General features: G+C 33.7%; 6 protein-coding genes across 6 annotated transcripts; 3 read left to right on the plus strand and 3 right to left on the minus strand.

The window, feature by feature from the left end:
• The first annotated feature begins 808 nt into the window (after nucleotides 1-808).
• On the plus strand, nucleotides 809-3,882 carry LOC116350583 (zinc finger protein 383-like). Its single transcript, XM_031782421.1, has 6 exons — nucleotides 809-1,053; nucleotides 1,126-1,618; nucleotides 1,700-2,407; nucleotides 2,480-2,516; nucleotides 2,577-2,671; nucleotides 2,735-3,882. The coding sequence occupies exons 1-6, from the start codon at nucleotides 928-930 to the stop codon at nucleotides 3,319-3,321; spliced, it is 2,046 nt and encodes a 681-aa protein (XP_031638281.1). The 5' UTR covers nucleotides 809-927; the 3' UTR covers nucleotides 3,322-3,882.
• LOC116350596 (cytochrome c oxidase assembly factor 7 homolog) lies at nucleotides 3,385-4,495 on the minus strand. The gene is made up of 4 exons (XM_031782437.1): nucleotides 4,345-4,495; nucleotides 4,176-4,280; nucleotides 3,920-4,107; nucleotides 3,385-3,843 (listed from the first exon to the last, which is right to left on the minus strand). The coding sequence occupies exons 1-4, from the start codon at nucleotides 4,412-4,414 to the stop codon at nucleotides 3,469-3,471; spliced, it is 738 nt and encodes a 245-aa protein (XP_031638297.1). The 5' UTR covers nucleotides 4,415-4,495; the 3' UTR covers nucleotides 3,385-3,468.
• Nucleotides 4,496-4,610: 115 nt separating this feature from the next.
• LOC116350673 (pre-mRNA-processing factor 17) lies at nucleotides 4,611-6,809 on the plus strand. Its single transcript, XM_031782553.1, has 3 exons — nucleotides 4,611-5,476; nucleotides 5,565-6,043; nucleotides 6,126-6,809. The coding sequence occupies exons 1-3, from the start codon at nucleotides 4,792-4,794 to the stop codon at nucleotides 6,657-6,659; spliced, it is 1,698 nt and encodes a 565-aa protein (XP_031638413.1). The 5' UTR covers nucleotides 4,611-4,791; the 3' UTR covers nucleotides 6,660-6,809.
• Nucleotides 6,810-6,983: 174 nt separating this feature from the next.
• Nucleotides 6,984-14,905, plus strand: LOC116350859 (transmembrane protein 181). The gene is made up of 10 exons (XM_031782830.1): nucleotides 6,984-7,875; nucleotides 7,953-8,226; nucleotides 12,563-12,716; nucleotides 12,793-12,873; nucleotides 13,180-13,279; nucleotides 13,351-13,628; nucleotides 13,711-13,813; nucleotides 13,904-14,128; nucleotides 14,205-14,242; nucleotides 14,299-14,905. The coding sequence occupies exons 1-10, from the start codon at nucleotides 7,617-7,619 to the stop codon at nucleotides 14,401-14,403; spliced, it is 1,617 nt and encodes a 538-aa protein (XP_031638690.1). The 5' UTR covers nucleotides 6,984-7,616; the 3' UTR covers nucleotides 14,404-14,905.
• A 231-nt stretch (nucleotides 14,906-15,136) lies between these two features.
• LOC116350566 (cytochrome c oxidase assembly factor 7 homolog) lies at nucleotides 15,137-17,125 on the minus strand. The gene is made up of 4 exons (XM_031782380.1): nucleotides 16,276-17,125; nucleotides 15,974-16,207; nucleotides 15,814-15,863; nucleotides 15,137-15,694 (listed from the first exon to the last, which is right to left on the minus strand). Exons 1-4 carry the CDS (start codon nucleotides 16,373-16,375, stop codon nucleotides 15,302-15,304), a joined length of 777 nt encoding a protein of 258 aa, XP_031638240.1. The 5' UTR covers nucleotides 16,376-17,125; the 3' UTR covers nucleotides 15,137-15,301.
• A 128-nt stretch (nucleotides 17,126-17,253) lies between these two features.
• Nucleotides 17,254-22,674, minus strand: LOC116350565 (probable citrate synthase 2, mitochondrial). The gene is made up of 5 exons (XM_031782379.1): nucleotides 22,495-22,674; nucleotides 19,438-19,596; nucleotides 18,479-18,838; nucleotides 18,169-18,395; nucleotides 17,254-18,082 (listed from the first exon to the last, which is right to left on the minus strand). Exons 1-5 carry the CDS (start codon nucleotides 22,537-22,539, stop codon nucleotides 17,476-17,478), a joined length of 1,398 nt encoding a protein of 465 aa, XP_031638239.1. The 5' UTR covers nucleotides 22,540-22,674; the 3' UTR covers nucleotides 17,254-17,475.
• Between the last annotated feature and the right edge of the window lie 4,059 nt (nucleotides 22,675-26,733).

The raw sequence follows: 26,733 nt of genomic DNA on the forward strand, positions 1-26,733 counted from the left end.
TCTTTATTTCATTGATGTCAACAACAAATTTTGCGATGCAAACTTACTACGAATGCATTTAAATTGATTTTGATTCATAAATACGTTGACGTTGTATGGACAAGAATCTTTGAAACAGATGCATTGCAATCAATAAAAAAAAATTACGGCTGCTGGCGTTGTTTGCAAATAATTGAGCCACAAAACGGCGTATGTGTAAAACAGTAACAATAATTGAAAGCGATTATTTATAGATAAATTTTAAACCAATAAAATCCGAATTCAATTAACCGCAACCTTATAATTCAATTCATTTCCATTCGTCTCTCAATCGAATTATTCAAGTTTGCTTACTCTTTTTTCCGTTTTACTCGAATCGAATATGTACGCACATTTTATGATTAAATACTGTTCAGTTTCAAATGTTTTAGATAAAATGGTGTAGATTGAATTACAAAAGACACGCAGAGAAATTGAACAGAGCAAACTGGTAAATGGTCGAAAACCGTTTCAGTGTAAAATATTCACTTATTCGAGTGCGTACATATTATTTTCAAATTATAATTTTACTGCCGTTCAGTAAAATTCATGTCATTTATCCTTGAATCGATTTCGTGTCATCATTATTTAATGGTAAAATCAAATCATTTCAAAAACCGTACATTCTTCCATTCAAATTCCCAGTCACAGTCACAATGAGCTGTGTACATTTGGTTGCATCGGCCTGAGCCGTTACCGTTGTTTTCGCTTGAAATGTCAGCAATCGGCTAATTCAATTCGATGTGTGTGACGTGAATGTCATCCATATTTTGACAACAAATAAATTTTGATTGTGAAAGAAAAAGTGTTCACATCTAATTTGTTTTGTTTTCTTTATAAAACGAAAATCGATTATTTCCATTCAAAAGTTATCGTGTGCAATTGAAAATCGCTGTGTATATTTACACTATGACAACATTATTCAATGAAGAATTTGATAAAATATGCCGTTGTTGTCTGTGTAAAAATGGTGAGATGCGACCATTGTTTGGAAGCTGTCTCGATAATATGCTCAAAATTGTCGCTGAAATTGATGTAAATATATCGAATTCCAACGAAAAATTCATTTATTTCCTTAATAAAGACAACTCTTTTGAATTTTCGTAGGTTAAAGCTGGTGATGGATTGCCTGAATTGATGTGTGTTCCATGTGTATTGCAAGTGAGTCGTGCATTTACATTCAAACAACAGTGCCAACGATCGGATCAATCACTGCGAACACTTCTCGGTGATGTTCGAGAGCTAACTGTATCCGACAATAACAATTACAAAAATTCAACAACAAACAATGGTGAACATCAACTTATCCTGACTGATGACAATGATGCCGATCATTTGGACAGTGAATTGGTTTTGGGATCGCTTGAAGAGGAAATTGAATTGTCTAGTTTGCCAAGTGAATCACAATTCACATCGGTTGCTGCTGAAGAAATACAACATTTGACCGACGACGTTTTGAGCGATGCACAAAATATGAAAGAAGAAACAAATCTTTCAACCAAATTTGGTGACTATTTTGACGAAATTAAATTGGATGTCGCACAAGTGGTATCATTAACTGATGACCATTTATCCGATCAATCAATCGAAGAACAATTTGGTAAGATGATTAATTTTTTTCAATCTCTGCCAATCATGCTAAGATACTTTTCGAAAAACTTATCCAATAATAATTATGCAGACGACATTCCAACCGATGAAAATGACGACGAATCCAAAAAGATGCCATCAGATGAATTTATTGAAGATATTTTGTCGGAGGAAAAGGTAAAAACGCAAAGTGAATCAGGATTTAACTGCATCGATTGTAATCTTAACTTTGAGACTAGCGAAATACTTAACGCACATGTACAATCACTACATTTGGTTGACAGAGTGAACAGTTCGACGACGAATGATATGAATAAAATCGAATCGAAAAATGCATTTGAATGTCCCGAATGCCATAAAGTATTTGCTGAAAAAAAGATATTAAGACGTCATCTTAAAATTCATAGCCCAATTAAGCCACACAAATGCACCGAATGTAATATGTCCTTCGCTGAATCATCGAATCTCTCAAAACACATGAAAAAACACACCGGAGAATTGAGAGCAGTAGTTGGCAAACCAAATTTATGCTCCGTTTGTGGTAAAGGTTTTAAATGGGCAAGTTCATTGTCAAAACACATGAAACATCATACTCGGCATAAAATTCTAAATTGTCCGTACTGCCCGAAATATTATGTCGAAGCGAGATCATTGAATATTCATATGCGAACGCACACAGGTGAAAAACCGTTTCAATGTGAAATTTGTAAAAAGGGTTTCACTCAAATGGGAAATTTAGAGAAACACATTCGAGTGCATACGGGTGAAAAACCCTTCACTTGTCCGATTTGTTCAAAAGGTATAAATCGATTTGTTTCGTGTGTTATTATTATTTTAAACATTCAATCTCATTATACGCGTTTCCTTTTAGGTTTCTCACAAAGTGGCTACGTTGCAATTCATCTGAGGTATAAGAGAACGTAATTGACATTAATTTACATGACATTAACGGTTTATTTGAATTTTAGAACTCATACAGGGGAAAAGCCATATTTATGCGATTTTGTTAATTGTGGACGGGCGTTTGCGGGATCAAATACACTTGCAATTCATAAACGAACACGTAAGAATTACGATATTAAATCATTGAGAGCAGAAATTGATTAAACTCCGTTATTCTATATAGATACTGGTGAGCGTCCATTTCAGTGTAGCATGTGTGAGAAAACATTTGCTCGCCAAGAAACGGCAAACATTCATCGACGTACGCACACAGGGGAAAAACCATTTGAGTGCAAAATATGTTCGCGAGGATTTACAAGTTCTGGACATTTAACAGGCCACATGCGTTCCCACACTGGTACAAAGACACACGAGTGTAAAGTGTGTTTGAAACGATTCGCCGGAAGCAGTAGTCTGAAGGTCCACATGAAATCTCACGCTGAAAAAGCTGCCCAGCAACAACAACAACAGCAGCAGCAAGAACAAGAACAACAACAACATATTTACGATGACAAGACGACAGTATTTGAGTGCAATATGTGTAAAATGAATATTCCATCATCGGCTCTCACCTCACCGGAAGAGTTGCAAGGCTACAATCATGAATTTATAGATGATGTATTAATTTGTTCAAATGTTGCCTCAATCATCGATAGTGGAAAGATTATCGAAGAAATTCACGACGAAAACGGAACGAATATCATTCTAACAACAGCGACAGACATTCAAAATGGACAACAATTACTAATCAATCTCTCCGATTTAAAGTAATAAGAAATGCGATACAATCAGGTCTTGGGAACTCAGTTACATTTGATTAAGAGATATAAGTTATAATTTTTCCAACGAATTTTTTACTAGCCAAATAGTGATGATATATATGTATATATTTACATTAAATAACATTTAAACGATGGCTTAAGGATGATTGAAGCTGCTTAAAATTCGTTGACGATTCATTTCGTCACGGAGTTCGTCAGCCTTCTTTTTGAATTGTTCGGATTTTTCTAGATTTTTCTCGGTGCCATCTCCTCGTGCATACATATTGCTAAGATTTGCACATGCAAAGAAATTATTCAACGAACACGCTTTTGTTGTCAATTCAAATGCTTTTTTCATGTCTTTTTCAAGTACAAATGCATTTCTGGGCTTTTCAACTGCCGGCGATTGTTCATTATTTTGATTTGACTGTGAATTGATGGTAGAGCTGGCGCCCGACATATACAGTCCCGATAGATAAAAACAAGCATTTCCATTGTCCATGTTACAGCTTTTGGTCAAATAATCCATGCCCTGTGCAAGTGATAAAAATCAATAAAATTGTTTACGTTCTAATATAGAAATAATGTTTTTTTTTTTAAATTTCTACCTTTGGAATATCTCTAGGTAATGCGCTTTTTTCCAATAAAGGTGACACAAGTAACAGTCCTGAATTTAAACAATTTTCACTACTGCCAAAACTACAACCCTTTTCGAAATATTTTAAAGCTTCGATCGGATCTGATTTCACATTTTTCTCTTTGACTCCACCGAATGCGACATTTCCATACTCCAAACCTTGAGGGAGAACAGCATAATGTAAGTTCTTATTGTTAAAAGAGTGACAAAACAAAGTGAACATTTACATGATTTGGCATGTTTGTATTCATCACAATTGACTTTAAACAATTTCACTGCTTTCAGCAAATCATTTTCAACTCGCTTCAAGTACAAGCCCAGAGAGTGACATTCTAAAAAATAAATTTCATTTTATTGACAATTTTGTATTGAATGGATTAATTAAAAAAAAAATACCATCAGGATTCTTTTCCGAATAACATCCTACACGAAACTTTGCAACTGTTTCTTGAGTCGGTGGTTTCATTTTTTTTTAAATAAACTTGAACTTTGTGAAAAATTCAAAAATGCAATGAAAATAAACAACAATTGAGGTTATGTGTTTTGACAGCTTCAAAACTCTTCAATTTATATAACGTGCTGTGAGTTTGGTCGTAGTGTCAAATGCTGTCACTTGTGTGACTGCGCATGTATATGTGTTTAGTTGACAGTGAAGCAACGCAATAAAGCATAGTTGACAGCCAACGTTTGGGTGACGAATAACTCTGCGATAATTTGTTTCCCTCTTAATTTTTTACATTTCATTTTCAGATTATAGAGTTTTTCTTTAATTTGTGTGTGTTTTTTATTCTCGAAAACAATTGAATTTTATTGAAGAATTGTTTAATTGCATCAATCGACAATATGCAATGCATACAAGGTTATGGGAATAGTAGCAGTGATTCTGAATCGGACAATGGAGAAAGTACAGCACATCTTCGGCCAATTGACACAAGCAGCTCGGTGGCCAAAACATTGACCGTAATGGCTGCACCAGCCGTCGTACCATTGGGACAAAGTGATGTGTCACGTGTTATTGATCCAATTTCCAAGGAATTGGCGTACAATCCAAGATACGAAGAACTGTATGCACCAGTTCAAGGGCCGGAAAATCCACTTCTAACGGATCAACAACGTGCACCGCGAAATACACTGTCGGGATATGTGGAAAAGGCACACATTTCTGCATTTAATTTTGAAAACCAACGACGCACCTTTCACACATACGGTTATGCCCTGGACCCATCGGTGAATGACAAAGATAACGATGGACAATCATGGGTTGGTGATGTACAAACAGCATACGATACAAATGGCAAAACGGTATTTGAATCACCAATACCGAAAAAGAAGCGAAAACAAGAGCGCAACGATAAACCGGAAGATATTGAAGGTTTTTCTGGCCCCTGGGCAAAGTATGAAAATGAAGAATCAATTGCACGACCAAATGAACAACAAAAAGCCGAACTTGAGGAAATTCTTGCCAAGAGGCATCGCAGAAGTCGCATACAAGAAGAGAAACCACTCGAAGAAAAATCAATTTTACACAGTATGTACTCAATTACATTTGAAGTAATATTTATCAATTGAACGCGTGAAAACTCGTATTAATCTTTTAAAAAAAAATCTTTTCACAGTCAAAGACGCATTGGATTATCAAGGTCGTTCGTTTTTGCATGCACCACACGATGTTGGTGTGAATCTACGGTCATCAGCGCATCCAGACAAATGTTTCCTGCCAAAGGCTCACATTCACACATGGACCGGCCACACAAAAGGTATCTCATCGATACGACTCATACCGAAAACCGCACACTTGCTGCTCTCTGGCTCAATGGATTGCCGCGTAAAACTGTGGGAAGTGTACAATGATCGACGATGCATTCGAACGTATTTTGGACATCGGCAAGCTGTCAAAGATGTTGGTTTCAATAATGATGGTACACAATTCCTATCGGCCGCATATGATCGATACATAAAATTATGGGACACAGAAACCGGTGACGTTGTACATCGTTTTACATCGAAGAAAATTCCATTCTGTGTTAAATTTCATCCAGACAAAAGTAAACAACATCTCTTCGTCGCTGGTACATCGGACAAGAAAATTATTTGCGTAAGTAAACTTGATGCTCCTTTGAAAATGCAAAAAAAAAGCAAGTGCAAAATTCTAATAAATTTAATTTGTGTCATTACAGTGGGATACACGAAGTGGTGAAATCGTGCAAGAATATGATCGACATTTGGGTGCAGTCAATACAATCACATTTGTGGACGAAAACCGGCGATTTGTAACGACATCAGACGACAAAAGTATGAGAATTTGGGAATGGGACATTCCAGTCGATGTAAAATACATCGCCGATCCGACGATGCATTCAATGCCATCGGTGACCCTTTCTCCAAATGGAAAATGGTTAGCGTGCCAGAGTCTTGACAACAAAATCTCCATATTTTCGGCATTGAATCGTTTCAAAATGAATCGAAAGAAATCATTCACCGGTCATATGGTCTCCGGATATGCATGCAGTTTGGATTTTTCGCCCGATATGAGCTACCTAGTGTCTGGCGATGGCGATGGAAAAGTTTATATTTGGGATTGGAAAACAACCAAACTGTATAAGAAATGGCAAGCACACGAGGGTGTATGCATTTCCACCTTATGGAATCCACATGAATCCAGCAAATTGATAACAGCCGGGTGGGACGGTGCCATTAAATATTGGGATTAAATTAATCTACACGATTATAATTTTTTTTTTTTAACAATAGCAAATATTTTACGTTATTATGATAGGGATGTACGAAAAAAATGTCAGTCGTATAAAAATGTCACTTGGAATTTCAGTTGACCGAATAAATTGCTATTAAGATAGAAGAAACATGTGTCGATTTCCTTTGACCTTACTTTTTTTGTTCAAATGAACAGAAAACCTGTTGATATTACTGAGTTTCCATGTATGATGTACCGAATATGACAGCACTTTTGGTTTTGCGCATGCACTTTCGATATGCATCAATTTTACACATCAAACATATTATGCAAACATCAACAACAATGGACACGATGCGGAAGAATTTAATTGTGATTTTTATTGAATGAAAACAGTATTTTAATAAAAGTTTCAATAATTTGAAAAGAAAATCGTGAAAGTAGCCGAAAACTGTCAAAAAAACAACAGAAAAAGAAGAAAATACGTGAACAATAATACGATATTTGTTCAATGGCGACTTTATTTACAACCATACGTTCAACAGTAACACAGAAATAACACAACACAAAAAGAAAACAGTTTTTCACAAATTTTGCGTTATTAATTAAATAAAATATAAACCAAGTAAAGCTTGACATGGTGCCAATTTAAAAGTCCATTTATTATTCTATCAATTTTCGGTGTGTAACGTTAACATAAAATATGGTGCGGTAACTTTCGAAATATTTGACATTTGATTGAATGTGAAAAATCGATATTTCATTGTTTACAAAGTAAAAGCGTAAATAAAATAAGTGTGAATCATTCTTATCTACTCCAAAATAAGAATGGAAGGCATTAAAATCATGGTGATCTTGAACAGAATTTGATTTAGTTTTTTTTTATTTGTGTTATTTACAATGTTTGAACCGGCATCGATTCAATTGAAGAATTTGTTTTGTAAGGTCATAAACAAAATAATTTAATAAGTACACAATGGCCAAATTGCCTCAAGACTTGGGTTATACATACCATCTTCCTTCTGGTGGCATTTTGCTACGCATTCGAAATACATTATCACAGTTTAGTGATATATTTAGTGAATTCAATCGATTCATAACGCCAGCTCCATACCATGATCGTTGTGAACGTTCGGTGCATATGCGCCTATATTCGTTATCGAAACGTGAATTCGTCATGGCCATTTTAGCATTTTTTGTTTGCGAATTTCTTAGCATTTTCATTGGTTTGGCAGGTAAAAAATGTCACAAAAATAAAATTTAAACGGAAGTTTTACCTGGTTAGTATTTTCTTCTTTTTTTTTAAACGAAGGTCCGCCAATAACAACAACAACAATGCTGAGTGCAAGAACATTGATTGCAAACACATCGACTTCAAGTGATAAGAATATCATGGCCACTGGACCGCTTGTGATGCGCACACCTCTACTGAATACATATGCTCAGCAATTGTGGCTCATCGGCCGAATGGAGACTGACAACCGTGACAATGAAAAATTCGATAAAACATTTCAAATTAATGTGATGATCGAAGGTATGACCAAGGATCATACACCTGTTCAGCTATCTAGTGTTGTACGAAATCGGTATGTTAAATTAACACTTGGTAAAAATTTCATTGAACAGTCAACTAAAATGCGTGTTGGTATTATTTAATGTTATTATTTTTATTGAACTAATACGACAATGAAGTGAAAATGAAGTATCTACTTTTATAGAGGGAAGTTTTTTGGTTGATCTAGAATTTTTATAAATTATGAGCAACTAATCATTACTAATAGAAAAAGACAAAAAAATGTATTTGTGAAATGATTAAACAATAGTGTTTGTATAATGATTATCCTTAAAATACTTTGGATGTGCGATTGCCAATCGTAGTTTATCGAAGAATCGTTTTTCACCCCAACGCAAATTGATGTTGGCACTTAAATATGCTCTTATTTCGGATTGAAAATGTTTAATGCGGCCAATGTCTCCTTTTGTTATAATTATGACACGTGAACGTTTTTCATTCAACGCTTTTTGATGAGCAACACGAAATCCCATCAGTCCCCAAATATCAGTGTCTGTAAATTAAAAATGAAAATTACATATTATTGTACAGCAACCGGATAGACATATTTCAATATTTACCTGAATATTCACCCTTTGATTGACTTTGCTTCAGTTTATCAAAATATTCAGTGGAATTAGGTGATAAAATTACAATCGTTTGACGGGATTTTTCTACACATTTTGCGATCTAAATTCAGAAAAAAAAGACAGAAATTAACATTATTTTTTTTTTCACATTGTCAATCGAAAAATCATTTGATTTATAAGTCAAATAATTTTACTTGAGACTATATTTTTACCTGCTCTGGTATAATGTCCCCTCCTTGCATTTCTCGCACTAGCAAGCAAATTTTCAATGATTTTGAACCGACATTCTCCAATTGTGGCATCACGTCGTTGGCGACAAATTTCTCATCAAGCGTTGCATACCAAATGAAAGCGTCGTATTCTTTGTTGCAATCGACATGTGATTGTTTGCCAAAAAACCATGTTGCATTTTTCGCAAATAGCCAAACCATGATTTCTTGTCGTTTCATATAGAAGAATGTCGTTAACAGCGAAATCAATGCAACCAATGTAATTAGGAAAATCAATATGGGTGTCTTATCGATCGGGCACAGATGTTTTGCATCGATCAGGTTCAACTCCTTATCACTTTCACACATGAAATCGTTGGCATTGATCATTTTTGCGAAATTATTTTTAATGGATTTCATTGACGCATATGCCATACAATCGCATATCCATGGATTCTCGCCAAATGAAATATTTTGAAGTTTGTTCATGTGACTGAGCTTATCTAATGCCTCTGAACTAATCCGTTTTAATTTATTGCCCGATAAATCTAGCACCATTAAATTATCCGGAAAATGTTCGGCGTGAATATTTTCTATAAAATTGTTCTTGGCGTAAATGCGATTTACATATTTGTATCCGGTTAAATTACCCATTTCCAATGAGGTGATATTATTATTTTCGATGTACAGTTCAATAAGTTGCAATTTCAATCCCAAATATTGGCGAATGCTTTGTATGTCGGGAATTTTTGTTAAATTTGCATTCGAACAATTGTAAACAACCGCTGCATCGACGGGACGTACGTAACATGAGCATTGGTTTGGGCAATCGGTATGAGGCAGGGAACAGGTAAAATCGGTTAATGGAATATTTTCAAGTGGTTGGTCGATGAATTGCTGTGGCGTCGCACATTTCAAATGATTTGTGATGAATTTTATGCGATTTTTTTGCAAACCCGACGATTGATTACGCAACGCCGTGGCAAAATGAATGAGCAAACAATCACATTGCAATGGGTTATTGTTCAAAATCCATTCGACTTGTGATTCATTTTCAATAAGTGTAAAATCATGATCTACATGCAATGTTTTGATATTGTTATGTGACACATTTATTCGAATTGGATTGGTCCAATTATTGAAAATAAATCGAAAATTAAGCAATTCGATCTTGTTATTGCTTACATCTAATTTACTTAGTGCAAGATTCGATGTGTGCCAATCATGTAAAAATGTTGTCATTGAATTGTTTCGCATGTTTAGCTCTTCCAATTGATGCAAAGTTTGAAACGGTGATACATTCTCCACATCCCAATTGGTTTCGTCCCAGTTTGTTTCGTCAAAATTTTTGAAATGCAACATATTATTTTGCAGGTGCAACACTCTCAAGCCGGTACCGTCCAATGCGGTCATATGGATGGTGTGTAAATTATTATTATCCAAATACAAAAATTGCAAGTGTTTTAAGTCCGATATTAATGACCTGCATGAAGAAAAAACAAACAAAAAACAAAAATAAATACAAACATGCTGCGTGTAAGTGGCCTGCAGAGGGAAAATCCCCCGCTAATGATATGGTATTAACGAGTATAGTACGGATGTCAGAGATTAACTTTGAACCGTAAGAGAAAGCAGGTACGAAACCAAAACAAAGGATTCTGGCAAAGGAAACGGGAATTTCCCATGCAAAAACATAAAACAATTGACGAACAAAAAATGTGTGATAAAACGAACAATCGATATTATTTGTTGGAACTCGGGTTTTTTTTTTCCAGTTCTTACAAATCGCACATCTTTTATTCTACGCAGTGACCGGTTCGCGCATATTTCTATGCTTGCCTAAATACGCTAGGTAGCATAGATATGCCAAGCATAGCCGCAAACGCAACCGACGCATCGCCGTTCACTCTATATGAACAATACACATGTTCGTTTATGCAGACGACCGTGCGCATACAATATAGCTCGAATCGAATGGCGACGGGTGCGTTGCGGCTTACGTCTCCGCTATGCTTAGCATAGCTATCAGGCATAGAAATATGCGCGAACCGGTCACTGATTCTACGTACCTTGATATGTTGGTGAGACGATTGTATGATAAACGCAATACAATCAAATTTCTCGTCTCACTGAAAAGATCGTCGTCAAGTGATCGCAATTCGTTGAAGCTTAAATCCAATTCCAATAAATTAACTTGATGTTTGAAAATGGTCGACGGTATCTTGGTTAAATTATTATATGCAAACGATATGTTCTGAATACTTTTTGATTCGAGTAGCAGATCGTCTGGTAAAAGCATCAACCGGCAATCGTTGATCCATAAACCTTCGAGTTTTGGTAGTTTGCCAAAAAATTGCCTTGGTAATGTGTGCAAATCATTATTCATGTGATTGTGACTTATTCGAATTCGCTGCACTGCTTTATTTCTGGTGAAAAGTTGACGTGGAAGTGTGTTCAGCCGATTGCCATTCAAATTGATACTTTCAACGGCTGTAAAATGCTCAAATGCATTTCCAACCAACTCTTTGATATTATTTGAATTTATTTCCAAATCAATTACGGACGATACACCGACGAACATTTGCTTCGAAAGTCTTTTGAAATCATTATTCCACAATTGTAAACGTTTCAACTTTGACAGATGCTGAAACAAATCGTACGGTGCATTACTGAAATCGGTCGAGTCAATTTGTAAACTCTCTAAATCGTAGAAATTCTCAAAGATATTCTTGGGTAAACGCATTTTACCCGATCGCAAATCCAATGACTTTACATGTTCCACATTCGAAAAAAGTGTCTGTGGTAATGTTTTTTCTTTATTTTCGGGCGTTGTTTGTGCGAAAAATATCAATGAACGAACATTTTGGATGTGTAGCCAATTGAAAATTTTTCGAATCGATGCATTCCATTCGACTGGACAATCTTTGAATTTAACAACATCTGAATTGCCAATATTCCATTCGGGTAACAAATTTAAAATGTCAACGTTTTTGGCGTTACATTCGATTTCAACGCGATTTGTCGAACGTTGTGGCTCAACGCGTAATGTTATGTTTGCATCTATTCGACTTGGACAAGCAATTTCATACTGTGTATTGATTGAACACTCACAAAACGCGACACTTGGACAATTCAAACCACTTTCTGTTTCGATTGGAAAACTAAATGCGCGTACAAAAATTACGCTTAGTAGAAATGCAAAGGACCAACGATTTAAATAACACATTTTCACTTGGATTATACTTCTGTTTTGGTGCAGAGTAAGTTTAAGACTGAAGCATCATGTGAACTTGTTTTCCCATCCACCATAAATCCACCGACTGCAAAAACGAAGTAAATGACCTTTCGATAATTAAAAAAGGTCCAGAGTCTACATCTTTTCAAAGCACGACGATAATAACAGCTGGGCAACCGTTGCTTGTCATCGTCGTGCTTTGTATCTTTCTTTTTGAGTGGGATTTTTTTTTTTTTGTTTTCTTTTGTTTTTCTTCTCATATTTTCCTTTATTTGAAGTGACAAAATATACATAGTTTTGATAAAAAAATTCTCCCTTTTTTCTAATTTTGGACAGTACAAGACATTTGGTGTGCGAATGCAATTTTTGTGATGAATTCACAATTGTACATTTAGGTTTCCTTGAATATGCTCATTACATCATAACGGTACGATTTTATGACTTGGAACATTTCCATCAACGATATAACATTAAAGACTTGATATTGTTTGTAAGTAATAACATATTCATAATTAACTCAGAATCAATAGAATTTTTTAATCTAATTATTTTTTTCAAACATTCAGTTCAAAACATACAACCCCGATTTTACGCAAATTGAGATATGGTTTCGATTTATTTTTCTGTTCTTCTCATTTGTGGTGACCGTAAGTGTTGATTGCAGACAATATATTTAGCTGTCGTCATCTGGATATTACAGCTCATCTGGATATCGTCAGCAGATGATATGAAGTGAAAACAATAGAAGTGATTGTTATAGGTATATAAGCTTGTTATATACTGGTATTACTATAACAATCACTTCTATTGTTTCACTTCGCATCATCTGCTCACGGCATCCAGATGAGCTGAAATATCCAGATGACGGCAGCTAAATATATTGTCTGGTTGATTGGAGTGTTGGTGATTTTTATTTTAAGAAAGTTCTAAATAAACTTTGCAAATAATTGCAGTGTTGGTTCCAGCATACAATGAGACGATATCCACATTTTGATTGGTCAATCGAGCAGAAATGGATGAGTTTACTCTTGCCGCTTTTGGCTTTATATAATAGTTAGTCCACTCATATTCCATGGTTGTTGAATTTGGTTTTGAATTTTAACAATTTCGATTTTATTTTACAGATCCATTTTTCACGTTGTCCTTGTTGTTTAATTCATGGATGCCGGGAATGTTGGATGCTGTATTTCAGTCAACATTCTTGTGCTCGTTATTAATGTTTTGGCTGTGTATTTATCATGGTTTGCGACAAAATGAGCGAAAATTTATAACATTTTATCTTCCCAAATTGATTGTAATAACACCAATGTGGTTATGTGCCATTGTTCTCGCAACATGGGAAAAATACAACGAACTTCGTGATCCAACTTATAGCCATTTCGTTGATACAGGAAACTTTCAGGTACCAAATTGACCATTTTTTAATTAATTCGAAATGATTTCCATTTATAATGAAATATGTCGCTGACTCGTTTTTTCCAAAGGGTTTTCAAACATTTTTCTACATATCCTGTACAATGTACTTACTCTACCTGGCTCTGCTGATACTGAAAGCATACAGTGAACTTAGATCGATGCCATTTTTTGGTAAAATATAATTTTTCACTTTTATAATCATCATTTATTTAAAGCTATTTTCACTCGAATTAAAATGATATGTGTGTCTTTTTGTGACAGATATGCGCTTAAAGTTTTTGACACTTTTAATGATATTTGTTATGAGTGTTACGATTTCATTGGCTATGAATCGGTTTGGATTTGGAGTGTTGGAGGATAATTTTGTGGCCTCATTAAGTACGACTTATAAAAGTTCGGCACAGTTTATGTGTTTCTATGGTTTATTAAACTTTTATCTTTATACAATGGCATATGTATACTCACCGAGCGGTCGACCTGTCCATGGTAAAATTTGAATGAAATCACATTAAGTTTTTATATAGGTTTAGTAATAAATGATGGTTTATTTTATTTTTTACAGAAACTACAATAACCAAAGATAATCCGGCATTTTCAATGGTAAACGATTCCGATTATTTTTCGATTATTTTAAATTAATTCGATTCTCCCCTTAGGTAAACGATTCCGATGAAGATGTAATTTATGGTTCAGATGATGATAGCAGGCGTCCGTTGAACTCATCAACGGTAAAAGGCAACGATTATGATGACAGTGACTAATAACTTTAGCTTTTTCAAATAAAAGCGCATCAGTGACAATGACACTAAATCAGTATAATAATATAATGTTTTAAGTAATTTACTCGAGTTGGCAACTTTTTTTCGTTTCGACAAAAATATGCGCCAAATATACACAAAAGACACGTATCCTCAATGTGAGACGATTTGACATAAAATTCAGTTCATCCGAAGTCTCATTTATTTTTGGATAAATTTTAGTGAACAATTTTTTTTCTCAATATTTTTGCGCGTTATACCGAGTCTCCGAGAGTTTCATATATAGAGAAAAGACAGTCGAAAACACGGAAAAAATTTTTTTTACTTTATTTCTGCTGCTACATGGCATGCCAATATGAAACTCTCGGAGCCTCGGTATATTGCACAAAAATATTGAAATTTTATATTGTGTTTATCTCATATTGTGTTTTTTGTGTGTATATTCATAAAATATATATATTTTATGCTATAACATAGAGAATTATTCATGCTAAGTAATTTAAGAGAGAAGAAAATGTAATTCAATTGTGCTGAGCACTTTTAGCAGATATGTCAATGTGGATTGTATGATTTCATTTGAAATAAAAAGAATAAAAACTAATGAACTGTTTTTTTCGGAAGGCTTCAAACAAAAAAAAAACATACTTAACATTTTGTTCGCCAATTTTAGGTTTTTCTAAGCATCTGCATGAAGTTGGTGTAAAAAAATCCATAAATTTGGAAAAAAACACTTTGGTTAATGTTATAAGTATAAGCTTGCATTTTATTTAATAAAACAAGCACAGAGAACATCTTTTATGTGTGGCTAATATATGTCATCTAATTTTAACAAATTCCTTTTATACAGTTTTCCAGACAGGAGTTTCGATGGTGAGTAATTGCAGATGAATGTTCTCCGCTTTTATGACGTTTGTTGGAACAATAATTGTTTGCTATTCTTGATTTCTTCTTGTAATGCAATGGCCTTCTTCTTATAGATTTCGGCTTTCTCCTTATTTTTTTCGGTTCCTTCACCTCTTGCGTACATATGCGCTAGATTGGCGCACGCAAACATATTATTTAATTCACAAGCTTTTGTTGTCAATTCAAATGCTTTTGCCATATTCTTTTCCACCGTGTAATCGCCTGCTTTTGTATTGGATTTTTTCACATTTGCTTCGGTTGAAGACATAAGTGGTGCTGTGGTTTCTTGCGATCGAATTGGTCCTTCCGCACCGGATATATGCATACCAGACAAATAATAACACGCATTGCCATTATTCATGTCGCAACTTTTGGTCAAATACTCCATTCCCTGAAAGTGTACAATAAACTACTATTTTAAAAGGATTCAATGGAAATGTTCTCTTTGCATATCAATTTTGGAATAACAGAAAACGAAACTTGAGTTCAATTCAAAGTAGTGTCTATTACCTTCATAAAATCGCGCCTGTCGTTCATCTTCGGTGATACCAGCAGTAGTCCTGAATTGGTTAAAAATCATTAAACATGACAGTTAAACAATCTAATGCGAATTGATGCACTTAATGAAGGAATGGTCTAATTTTTGAATAGAAAGTTGATTTCTTTTTACCGGCATTTAAGCAGTTTTCACTGTCATTCAATTTACACCCTTTTTCATAATACTCTAATGCTTCGGTTGGATTTGGTTTCGAGCCACTTTTTCCGCGTCCGATGAATGTGTAGTTCGCATATTTTAAACAGGATTTTGCATAGCCATAATCGTCGCACGTGGAGCGAAATACTTTTCGTGCTTTTTCATAGTCACGATGAATCGATTCCAAGTAGTCGCCCAGCAAATGACACACTGAATCAAATAAAATATTCAATAAACAATTGAGCAAATCACATTTTATGCGGCACATTTTTACATACCTTCCGGTTTCTTTTCGGAATAGCAACCAAACCGGTATTCGATACCGATATTACTTAAATACTCCTTTACTTCAGCTTCATCTTGGAAATTTACCGACATTGTTTGAATTGATATTTAATTGTTACGTTATTATAAAATCGGAAATCAGACTATGTTATTATGAAATTGGTTAATAATCTTGTAATTGACAGCTTTGGTCTATACACATTTCTGTCAATGTAATGCGTACTTCAATCACATTGATACGATAGTTCACGTATTTACCGTTAGAGGGCCAGACGTTGAGTGAAACATTTGCCTCGACATCCAATTTGAATCTTATTTTCACTCATTGAAAACACATTTCTCTCGATAGGCTACATATGACTGAAATGATTTTGGTTCTAAAATACATTTTATTCGGTCTTTTTATTGTCTACAGTTCATTCACATAACATTTGACTATGTATACAGTTCTTGAAAATAAATTAGGAGCTAATGTAGGCTAATTATTCTATGGTAACCGCTTAGCATTTCAATTCTTGAAGGAAATGACAAAACTTAGGGCTCGTGGTTCATCAATTGACTTGATAACAATTAACGTTTCTACATCTCAAAATTGGTGAAAAAGTTGATTAAATACGAAAATGATTCTAATGCACAGTCTAAGCAAGGTGACTTTCTCTATATGAATGCCTTTTGATTCTTGCACATCATGTGATATTGTTCTTCAAGCTAAATGGTTGCCAATGGCAACTTGCCATCATGCATTGCATAAGCCTCACTTTTAATTTTACATGGTATACAGACTAATTGCCATTGAAATGTACTTGAATTTTTACATATGTTATCTTGTCGTCACACAAAATATTTCCATTATCAAATCAGTTTCTTTTTCCACTTACGTCAATCGAAAATTTAACAACAACAAAATATCATCTGAAATCATATCATTATCATCAGAGAAGTATAAGAGAAAAAAACTAAACTTATAAAGGTACATTTTTGAAAGTCATTCATTCAATTGAATTAGATTGTTTACATGTGTGTTTGTATTTGTGTGTATTGGTATGTTTCAGCTGTTCATTAATTTTCGTTGGAATAGAATTATTTATAATTTAAGTAAATTTTTTTCAATTTTTATTATTTCGTTTTTCTTTTTTTTTTTCATTTTGTTTTACAGTGCAATTAAGCGACGGTCTTTTTTAATCTGTACAAACTTATTTAGCACCAACAACTTTTTTCAAAGCTGGTGTCGAATATGATTTCGGGCGTTCGATTGGCAAACCAAGAGCACGTGAGATAACCAATTGAGCCAAAACACCAAGAGCACGTGATACGCCAAACATAACGGTGTAGTAGTTCATTTCTTTCAAATTGTAGTGTTGCAACAAAACACCAGAGTGAGCATCAACATTTGGCCATGGGTTCTTCACTTTGCCCAATTCAGTGAGGATTGGTGGAACAACTTTGTAAACGGTCGAAACGAGATGGAACAATGGATCGTTTGGCAAATGTTTCAATGCAAATTCACGTTGGCATGTGTACCGTGGATCAGTTTTACGTAATACAGCATGACCATAGCCGGGCACAACTTGTCCTGATTTCAATGTTTTCCAGATGAAGTCTTTCAATTGGTCTTCGGTAACATTGTCACCAACTTCCTGTCGCAATTTTTGAATCCAAACCAATACTTCTTGATTGGCCAAACCGTGCAATGGACCAGCCAAACCATTCATACCGGCGGCAAATGAAAGGTATGGATCACTCAAAGCTGAACCAACCAAGTGAGTTGTGTGAGCTGATACGTTGCCACCTTCGTGATCACTGAATTGAAACAAAAAAAAACATAGATTTATCCCGAATTAATTTCATTTGCAATTTTATCATACTGTTTGTCTCGGCGTTCTTACCTATGGATTGTAAGGTACAAACGCATCAATTCTGTGAATTTTGGATCGTCGAAGCCTAACATACGTGTGTAGTTGGCTGACCAATCCAAATTTGGATCGATTGAGCCGATTCCCTTGCCGTCTTTGTATGTGTTACGATAGATGGTGGCAGCAATAACTGGCAATTTAGCAATAAGATCCATACTGTCTTCATATGTGCTTTCCCAGTATTTTGATTTATGGACACCCTGTGTTCAAATATTCAACATTTCAAAATTACATCGATTCGAATAATGAGATAATGAGAGTCTTTGACATCTGATATACTTACAGCACCGTAAGCTTTGGCGAATTTGCTATCGTGATTGAGTGCGGTGATAGCGGCAGAGAATTGTGACATTGGATGCAATGTGTTTGGCAAGTTATTCAACAAAGTGACAACGTGTTGTGGCAAAGCGGCACGTTCAGCCCATTCACGTGACAATTGCTTGACTTGAGATTGGGTTGGGATTTCACCAGTGAGAAGCAACCAGAAAAGACCTTCTGGCAATGGTTCTTCACCACCCTCAGCCTTTGGCAACACTTTCTGGCATTCTGGAATTGACAATCCACGGAAACGGATTCCCTCATCTGGGTCAAGTACAGAGCATTCCCAAACCATGGCTTTGATACCACGCATACCACCGTACATCTATAATGAGGCGGAACAATTATTCATTCAAATGAAATAGAAAAAAAACCGCTTGACAAGAAAAACTACTTGTAAGCCATATATCAATTTACAATTATACGCAATGCACACGTGGCTTCGGATAAACGGAACATACTACATTAGTTCGCATGATTAACTTTGTTTTTACCGCACACTTGAGATAACGTTTAGAAAATCATGTACAGTGCCCGTGCAAAAATGCTCTCTTCCATAAAATGCGGTACAGCATCATCATTGATTTATATGCAAATTTCACACGGACCACAAGTGAATGCTCAAAACAAAAGGGAATGGCAAAAATTGTATGAATTGATTTGCTCGACGAGTGTCACAAGAGAGCAACCATGCGCAAGTAAGTGAATTAATCAAAGTCAATGAAAATGAATCAAGTGTGGCATTAAAATGAATATGCGACCTAAACATGATTGATTCAATCATATTTGCATCATATACATATCATAACAGGACGCCAGGCGCCAAATCATATATAAACATAAACTAATTCAATTCCGTTTTTGCGTGTGTAAATTTGATAATGACATTATTTGATTTTATTTTTTATTTATGACCCGACTTACCATGTCAACGGTAACATCTCCAACTTTGGTTGATCCATGACTCTTGCGGAAGGCCTTAACAGTTTCTTGCTCTTGAGGAATCTTTTCGGCGAGCACGTCTTTCAAAGATTTCTCGCTGGCAAAGTTGCGCACGAATGTAGTGAGAGCCGGGATTGTTTTCTGTTTTGTGATGAAAAAAAAAAGAGAAAATATAACCATTAAATTTTATTCCAAAAATGATAAAGCCCAAAATTTACATAAGACATGAAGTTCGCTTAATTATTTTACAGAGTAACGGATTCATCGAACCACGTAGATCGTTTAAAAAAGAGAAAGACACATTGCAATGGGACAATAAATAACATATTTTAATTGAACCATTTATTCGCAGGCATTACACGTCCAACAATTTTTTTTCGTGATTGGTTATTTCCGCGAAATCAACGAAAAACGAAAATTAAAATATTATTCAAACATGAAACGCTCTTAGTAAACCAAGAAGAGTATATCAAAATGAGTTTTTGCATTTATCGAAAACACTAGAATTCATTGTGCAATCGAAGAAAAAAAATAAACATTTTAAACAAATTGAAAGAGGAAAAAAAAAACAAACACGCCGAATGGCATATCAAAAGAGAAATACATAAAGTGAACAGTATGCGTAAAGCAAATGCATGGACGATCTTTGCGATTCAAAGTGTTTATATTCACGTTAAATATTATTCAATGTGTTTTTATATGATGCGGCAGTACACTTAATTCAATATCACGACTTGACAACTTATGAGACAGCTAAATACCAAAAATGAAATCACTGTCTCAATTTGGATTTATGAGATGTATACTTTTGGTTTGGCTTCAATTATATACATTTGTGTTACTATAGTTATGATCATGATATTCGTCTATAGATCAAAGATCAACTGTCTATTCGATTCGGACTATTAAAAGAACAATTTGGTGGTATTCTCCAAAAAGAAAACGGAAAAGGTGTACTTTGAAGAAGCTACTCAAGATGGATTATTGCATTGTCAATTATTTTCTCAAAACTAATGATGGATTATCGAAATCTTCAATAAAATGTCTAAATAGACGTCAATTAAAACTAGTCTTGAATTTTTCCAACAAATGTTAGCTGTTCTTACAGCTTCGTTTCGTGTGTTAAAACGACATTAAATATAACTTTTGCATTAATGCTTATAGTTTGTGTGCGTATTTGTTGCATTTTTCTAACAATGGGGTGGCAAATGTAAATGCAAAAACGAGGGCGCGACAAGGTCTCGCGTGTGAATATGAACAATCCAATAGATACAACGATAAATTCATCAAATATTTATTTTTTGCAAAACATTGAACATTCTCTCACTTGATCTTGCAGTTCAAAATCGCGCTCGCGCAAGATTTCATGTCTTAATGATTACTGTTGCTTGCCAATTAAGTGACGTGTTAACGAATAAACCCGGAAATGAGACAAGTGTATGTGTTGTTCACAGCAAAAACATGTGATTGCTCTATAAAAAATAATATCATTTTTTCTATTCCTTATGAAGTGCATGTCATTTAAATGATCATGACGGCATGTGTGTCTGTGAAGTTTTTGATATGATTGTGTTCGATACAGATTTTGAAAAAAGCGAATAAATGCGAAAAAAAACAACTACTTTGTTGTTGTATTGTGATTCGTCATTCAACCAGTTTGCGAGTATGTCATTTCCAATGACATAGAACAACGATTATACAATGCTTACTGCTTCTCTTTTTTTCTATCTTTCACTGTATGCAGTTTCGTAATTAATTGTGATAGACTGTACATCATGTGTTAAATGCTCAAGACAAATGATAGACCAAAATTCTAATCGGTTCTCAAATATTGATTATGTGTTGCCGCCTCGCCAACCAAGTGTTCTTCTTATCACTTGGCAAAAAATGAATAAAAAAAAGAAAGAAAGAAAACTTTCACAGCCGAAATAAAGCGAGCATGACTTTGCACGACGCTTAAAGCCTGAATTTGAAGTGTGTATAATTGTGAATTCAGCGGTGAATTGTATGTGCCCTCTGTGTGACACCAAACAACATTCGATTGTGATCACGTATACGCATATCACACACAAACAAAAGAGTAATATAGACAGTTGGCTACGATTCAAACAATCTTAATGCGTGTTCATTGCACCACCGATCACTGCCGCCGTTTGTCGCTCCGAATATTTTATATTGGTAAATATCATTGACATGGTTTGGACTTTGAAAATCCACAAATACATACGCACGATATCTCTTTCAAACCAAACCGGGTTTTATGACGACGAAATCCCGACTCTATGAAAATAAAGTTCTTTGATAAATGACAAAAAAAAAATGGGACACAGGCTTGAGATAAAAGTGAAATAAATAAAAAAGAATAATCATGCGAAAAACTTCAATAAATGTTCGTTGAACAAAAGCATTGACAGGTTGCATGAGTTATTGATTGAGCCGTAGTGGAATTTTTTTACAACACGCTGCCGTTTGATGCGTTCACACAATTATATAATCACATTTTGCGGATCTCGAATCTCATACTAATGATATCATGTGACCTTGTCGAATCGAAGAAAAATCTTTGTCAAAAAAAATTCTGGCAACGTTCAAAAATAATTAATTCAATCGAAAAAAAATGCCACGACTTCTCTTCGAAACATTGGTATTGTTAATATTCTGATTGGTTAAAACGAAGAAGAACTAGTTATGTAATTCTTAATATGGGCTCTCCCATCTACGTAGGCATCTGTTGTAAATCGGTTCGATTCTGAAGAAATATTCAGTTCTTTTTTTTTTCATTTGGTTACACAAAACTTGTTCGTATATAATTCTCTGTGTTTTATATTAATTTCCTTTTTCTTGCACTAAAGCACTTTGTTTTTATATTTTTACTCATTTCAAAACAATAATATCTGCGTATCGATTAGTTACAAACAATGGAAAATCGAAGCGAATTGACTTTTCGGTTAGAAAATTTCTCATATTCGAATGTTTCAACTCTTCTTTTTTGAAAACGATTTTTTTTATTTAAATTTTTCTATTGTTTATTTAACTGACCTGCGACTCAACTAATTTACTTGTGGTCATTCGCATCATCGCCATTTTCGTAAAAAGTTTTTCCTTTCGGTTTTCACGCGATTCTAAAATTAAGTGGAAATTCGACAGGCGCTACGTTCCGAAGTATATTTTCAGCACAACCGCACTATTGAGCACACCGTATTCTTCTGGCAGTAAAGCGCCAATTTATACTCGTACACGAGTGGAAAATGACGAACAAACATACACGCAGATGTATCTATATAAGATTGCAATGCTGACAACATTCTCGCAATGAAAATCGAACGACATAATCATCAATGAGCCTCCCTGCTCGTGTGATGGCGGTCTTTTTCAATGAACATTTTTCAAACCTCAAATTTTGTATAGAACTTTACCGATTATTCAAAAATAAATAATTCCTTCGGAGAAAATCAATTGAAAAATTCAAATCAAATTCAAATTAGCCGTAAAATTATATGATATTTTATTTGTTCTATGCCTCCCTCATTTGAGTAGTTTTTCGCTGTCATCGGTCATTTGACATTTCCGACTTACTGTGACTTTGACACTTACAACGTGATTTTTGATCGAAATTGTCACTATGACACGCTGACACGCTGTCGGTATGGGATTCGTTGTGTCATCCAGTGTTGTATTCCACAAATGTGTCAAAGTCAGGCGCCAAATAAAATCGTATTTTAAATTCAATTCCAATTGAATTAAACGCGACGTATTTTATATTCATCGAATTTATTACCAAATTAAGTCCAAATTTTACAAATGATTCAAAGACTCTTAAAATGTTGACGGAAGTCTTGGTTAGGATTTCCCTCCGGGCAAGATTAATTCTCCAACGCAAAAGAAGAAAAATGGCTTGAAAAAGAAATAAAACAATGTTGTGTTGTTTTCTCTTAAAAAAAAAATAATTAATATATTTATTCATAAAATTAAAGTAAAATTTGGACAATTTCTTTGCATACAATTACTAATAATATGTAGTACATTTATATATTTAAATAGGTTTTTTTGAAATCTACAACGTGATTGAGGCTATTGGATATTTCGTTTCCGTGGAAGTGTGTATTCCGTAGATTTTATTGGTCGGCGGATAAAGGGTTGTAATAAACGAGGACAATTTATTGATCATATTCCGTCTTCTTCTTACAGTTTAAGAAAGAAACAAATATGGGTTGTGTGTTTATAATGTTAATCTGATTATTTAAACTGATACATTTATTAGCAAATAGCAATAGAATTAATCCCAAAAAAGAAAATCGATTTTTTTTTCTCGTTTCGTTACACAATGACACCATTGAAAGTTTACTTTTATTTTATTATAAGTTTATTCTTCACGAAAAAAAAAGAGAACTGAAACAATTTCTCTGATTAAGACATTTTTGGGGCAGTAAAGTTGCTGTTTTTGATTGCTATTTTCGTCTTTTTTGCCCATTTTTAGCAAACGGTTTTAGCAAATGTTTACTCTTCTGCCTTGGCTTTTTCTTTCTGTGGGTGTATGTGGTTTATGTGTTTTTGTTTACATGTAATTCACTACAGTTAATATTTTCTCTGATATATAAGTAATATTTTTTTTTCATTTCTCAATAAAATTCACTTCAAAACTTTCACAAATTTATCGATTCTGTTAGTATAATTATATCTGTTTGTGTGTGTGTGTGTGTGTGTGTTTTTTTAACGCTATGTACTGACATTGAATCAAATTTAAATGCTTATTACATATTTATAGTTTTTTATGTTATGTGTGTGTGTTGATTCGGTTTATGTTAGGTAAAATTATGATGCTTTTTTTTTGTTGTTTTGAATGCTGGAAACAATTTTAAAAACGGCGGTAATCGTTTTATTCCAAGCACGTTTTCTATGTTTTTTTTTTAATAGTTGCTACAATCAAAACGACAAATGACGCCGTTTTAATGTGCAATTTCAGTGTATGTGTTCCATGTGCATTTACTTTTTTGCCCTTTTTTTTAAATCGAAAGATGATTTGGGAAACAAATTTTATGTGCTAGAATATTATTCTCTTTTTTTTTTATTTCGTTTTCATTTTCTTGTCTTCCTATGGATACTCTAGTATATATTTATTGTAAAATTATTAACTTAGTAGGTAAAACTTTTTTTATTATTATTTTTTTCTCTCATTTCATCATTTTTTTTTTTCATTTATCTTTTGACATATTCTGAGGTAGTTTTTCATTTAACAAACAAAAAAAGAATTGTATTAAATTAAACGTATAAGAAAAAAGAAGATAAAATTGATAGAATGCTTTTTTTATGTAGTTTCCTTTTTTGCATTTTTCTCGTATGTTTTGAAATTCTTTTCTCGTAGTTTAGAAGGTATTTTTTTTAATATTCGATAATATAGTAGTAGTTATATAAAAGATGAAGTATAAATAGGTACAGACTATAACATAATTTAAAAGAAGAAAAATTAAACTGAAAAAAAAAACACAATTACAAATTGGAGAGTTGGGAATTGTATATGTATATATATATTGTATTGGGCGCTAGTAAAAATGACAAACAAAAATATGTATGTAACGCACTCACGCACTTTAAAATGTGTATGTGCGCGGACTCTGAATCATGCTATCTATTGTATTGTATGGATTTGAATTACTACGCAGGAACAAAACCGGTTTATTTATTTTCTTTTCTATTTGATCGGAAGCTTCTTTGATTCGCAACATATATAAAAAAAAACATTTCTATTTATTTTTGTGTTAAATAAGAATATTTCTTGCTATGTTTCGTTCTATTTCGTTTGTGGTTGATGGGCACTGAGGATACAATAAATGACCAGAAAATAAACTATTATCACACAGGCAGGCCATTTAATGCATTTTTCTAAACTATTTTCTGTTTTGCTGCGGTGTGCGTAACAACACACAAATATATATATATATATTTTTAAATATTTGAATTGGTGTTCCCAACTTGAAACAATTATAATTGCATTTCTGTCTCTCGCGATTTTATAGAGAAAAGTAAAACACGTTTAAAAAGTTAATCCCTTTGCTGCTCAAACATTTTTTGTGTGCTTTTTTCATCGTGTTTTTTTTTGTTTTTCAATTGTTATGTGTCTATTCTAGTTGAATATTTGTTAAATGAGTTTTTATTTTATTTTATTAACTTTGAAAGAAATTGTATGAAATGCTCTTTAAATAGACTGTTTATATTCATAAAATGGTTGATTATTTTTTTGTTTTTAATAATTTACTGCTGTTTGCAAATACAAATTACTCTTTTTTTTCTCTATAATTCTCATTCTAACAATAAATAGAATTTTCCCTATAAAACATGCATTTTTTTCGTTTCATTTTCTTCTTCATTTATTATGAGTTATTTTTTTAATTCTTATTTATGGAATTTGAAAACATCTCGTTAAAATGACAAATACAACTAATATATATTTTCGCGTGAAAAACAAACACTTAACGAAAGAAAAAAAAGAAAAACAAGGGGAAAGGATTTTTTTTTTCATTTTCTTCAATATATTCTTTTTTTTGGCATAAATGCCAATTATGCGATCTGTGTCTAATGTTGTATGAATGAAACGCATAATATTATTGAAGTGAACGTAAAAAAGGGTATTTTTTTAATAAGGAAAAATAATTAAAGAAGGGGTCATAAAACATAACGTTCGTTGCAAATATTTTGTGTTTCTCAATTCTGCACAACAAAAAAGAGTGATTCTGCAAAATGACTCTGATTATTGGTATCAAAACGATTACGTCAATGTTATTTATATATGTGGGTGGGTGTTATTTTGATGAATTCCTATTTATGAGCGCCAGTTGATAGAAGTTGCAGGCCATTTATAGTGTAGTTCAGTCTCCGATTCGACCACAACTATCCATCAACCTAAACTCTGCGATGAGGTACAAAAATATGGAATAATCATTTATTGGCGTAAAAATGTCGAGTTATTTCGTTGTTTCATTCATTTTAGAATCATGTGAAACCGAGGAGAGTTTTTTTTTGTCTCTTGCTTTTAAAAAAAAACTTGTTAACGAATCGTTTGTATTTAACCAACCAGAGCCTTCTTTTGTCTTATGAATTTAGTACATATTAATTTTACGTTACGTTGATTCTATTACTAGATGAATCTTAAATATTTTCTTTTAGTTTTACTTGTATTGTTCTTATGTTTCAAATAAAAAAAAGAGACACATTTTCCATAAATGTTTGCAGTTACTTGTAAATACAAAAAAAAACGTTATAAAACGAAGAAAAAAAATTAAA

This window comes from Contarinia nasturtii, unplaced genomic scaffold, assembly GCF_009176525.2.
Source record: "Contarinia nasturtii isolate CC-2019 unplaced genomic scaffold, AAFC_CNas_1.1 Cnas_scaffold_4311, whole genome shotgun sequence".
Classification (NCBI taxonomy): domain Eukaryota; kingdom Metazoa; phylum Arthropoda; class Insecta; order Diptera; family Cecidomyiidae; genus Contarinia; species Contarinia nasturtii.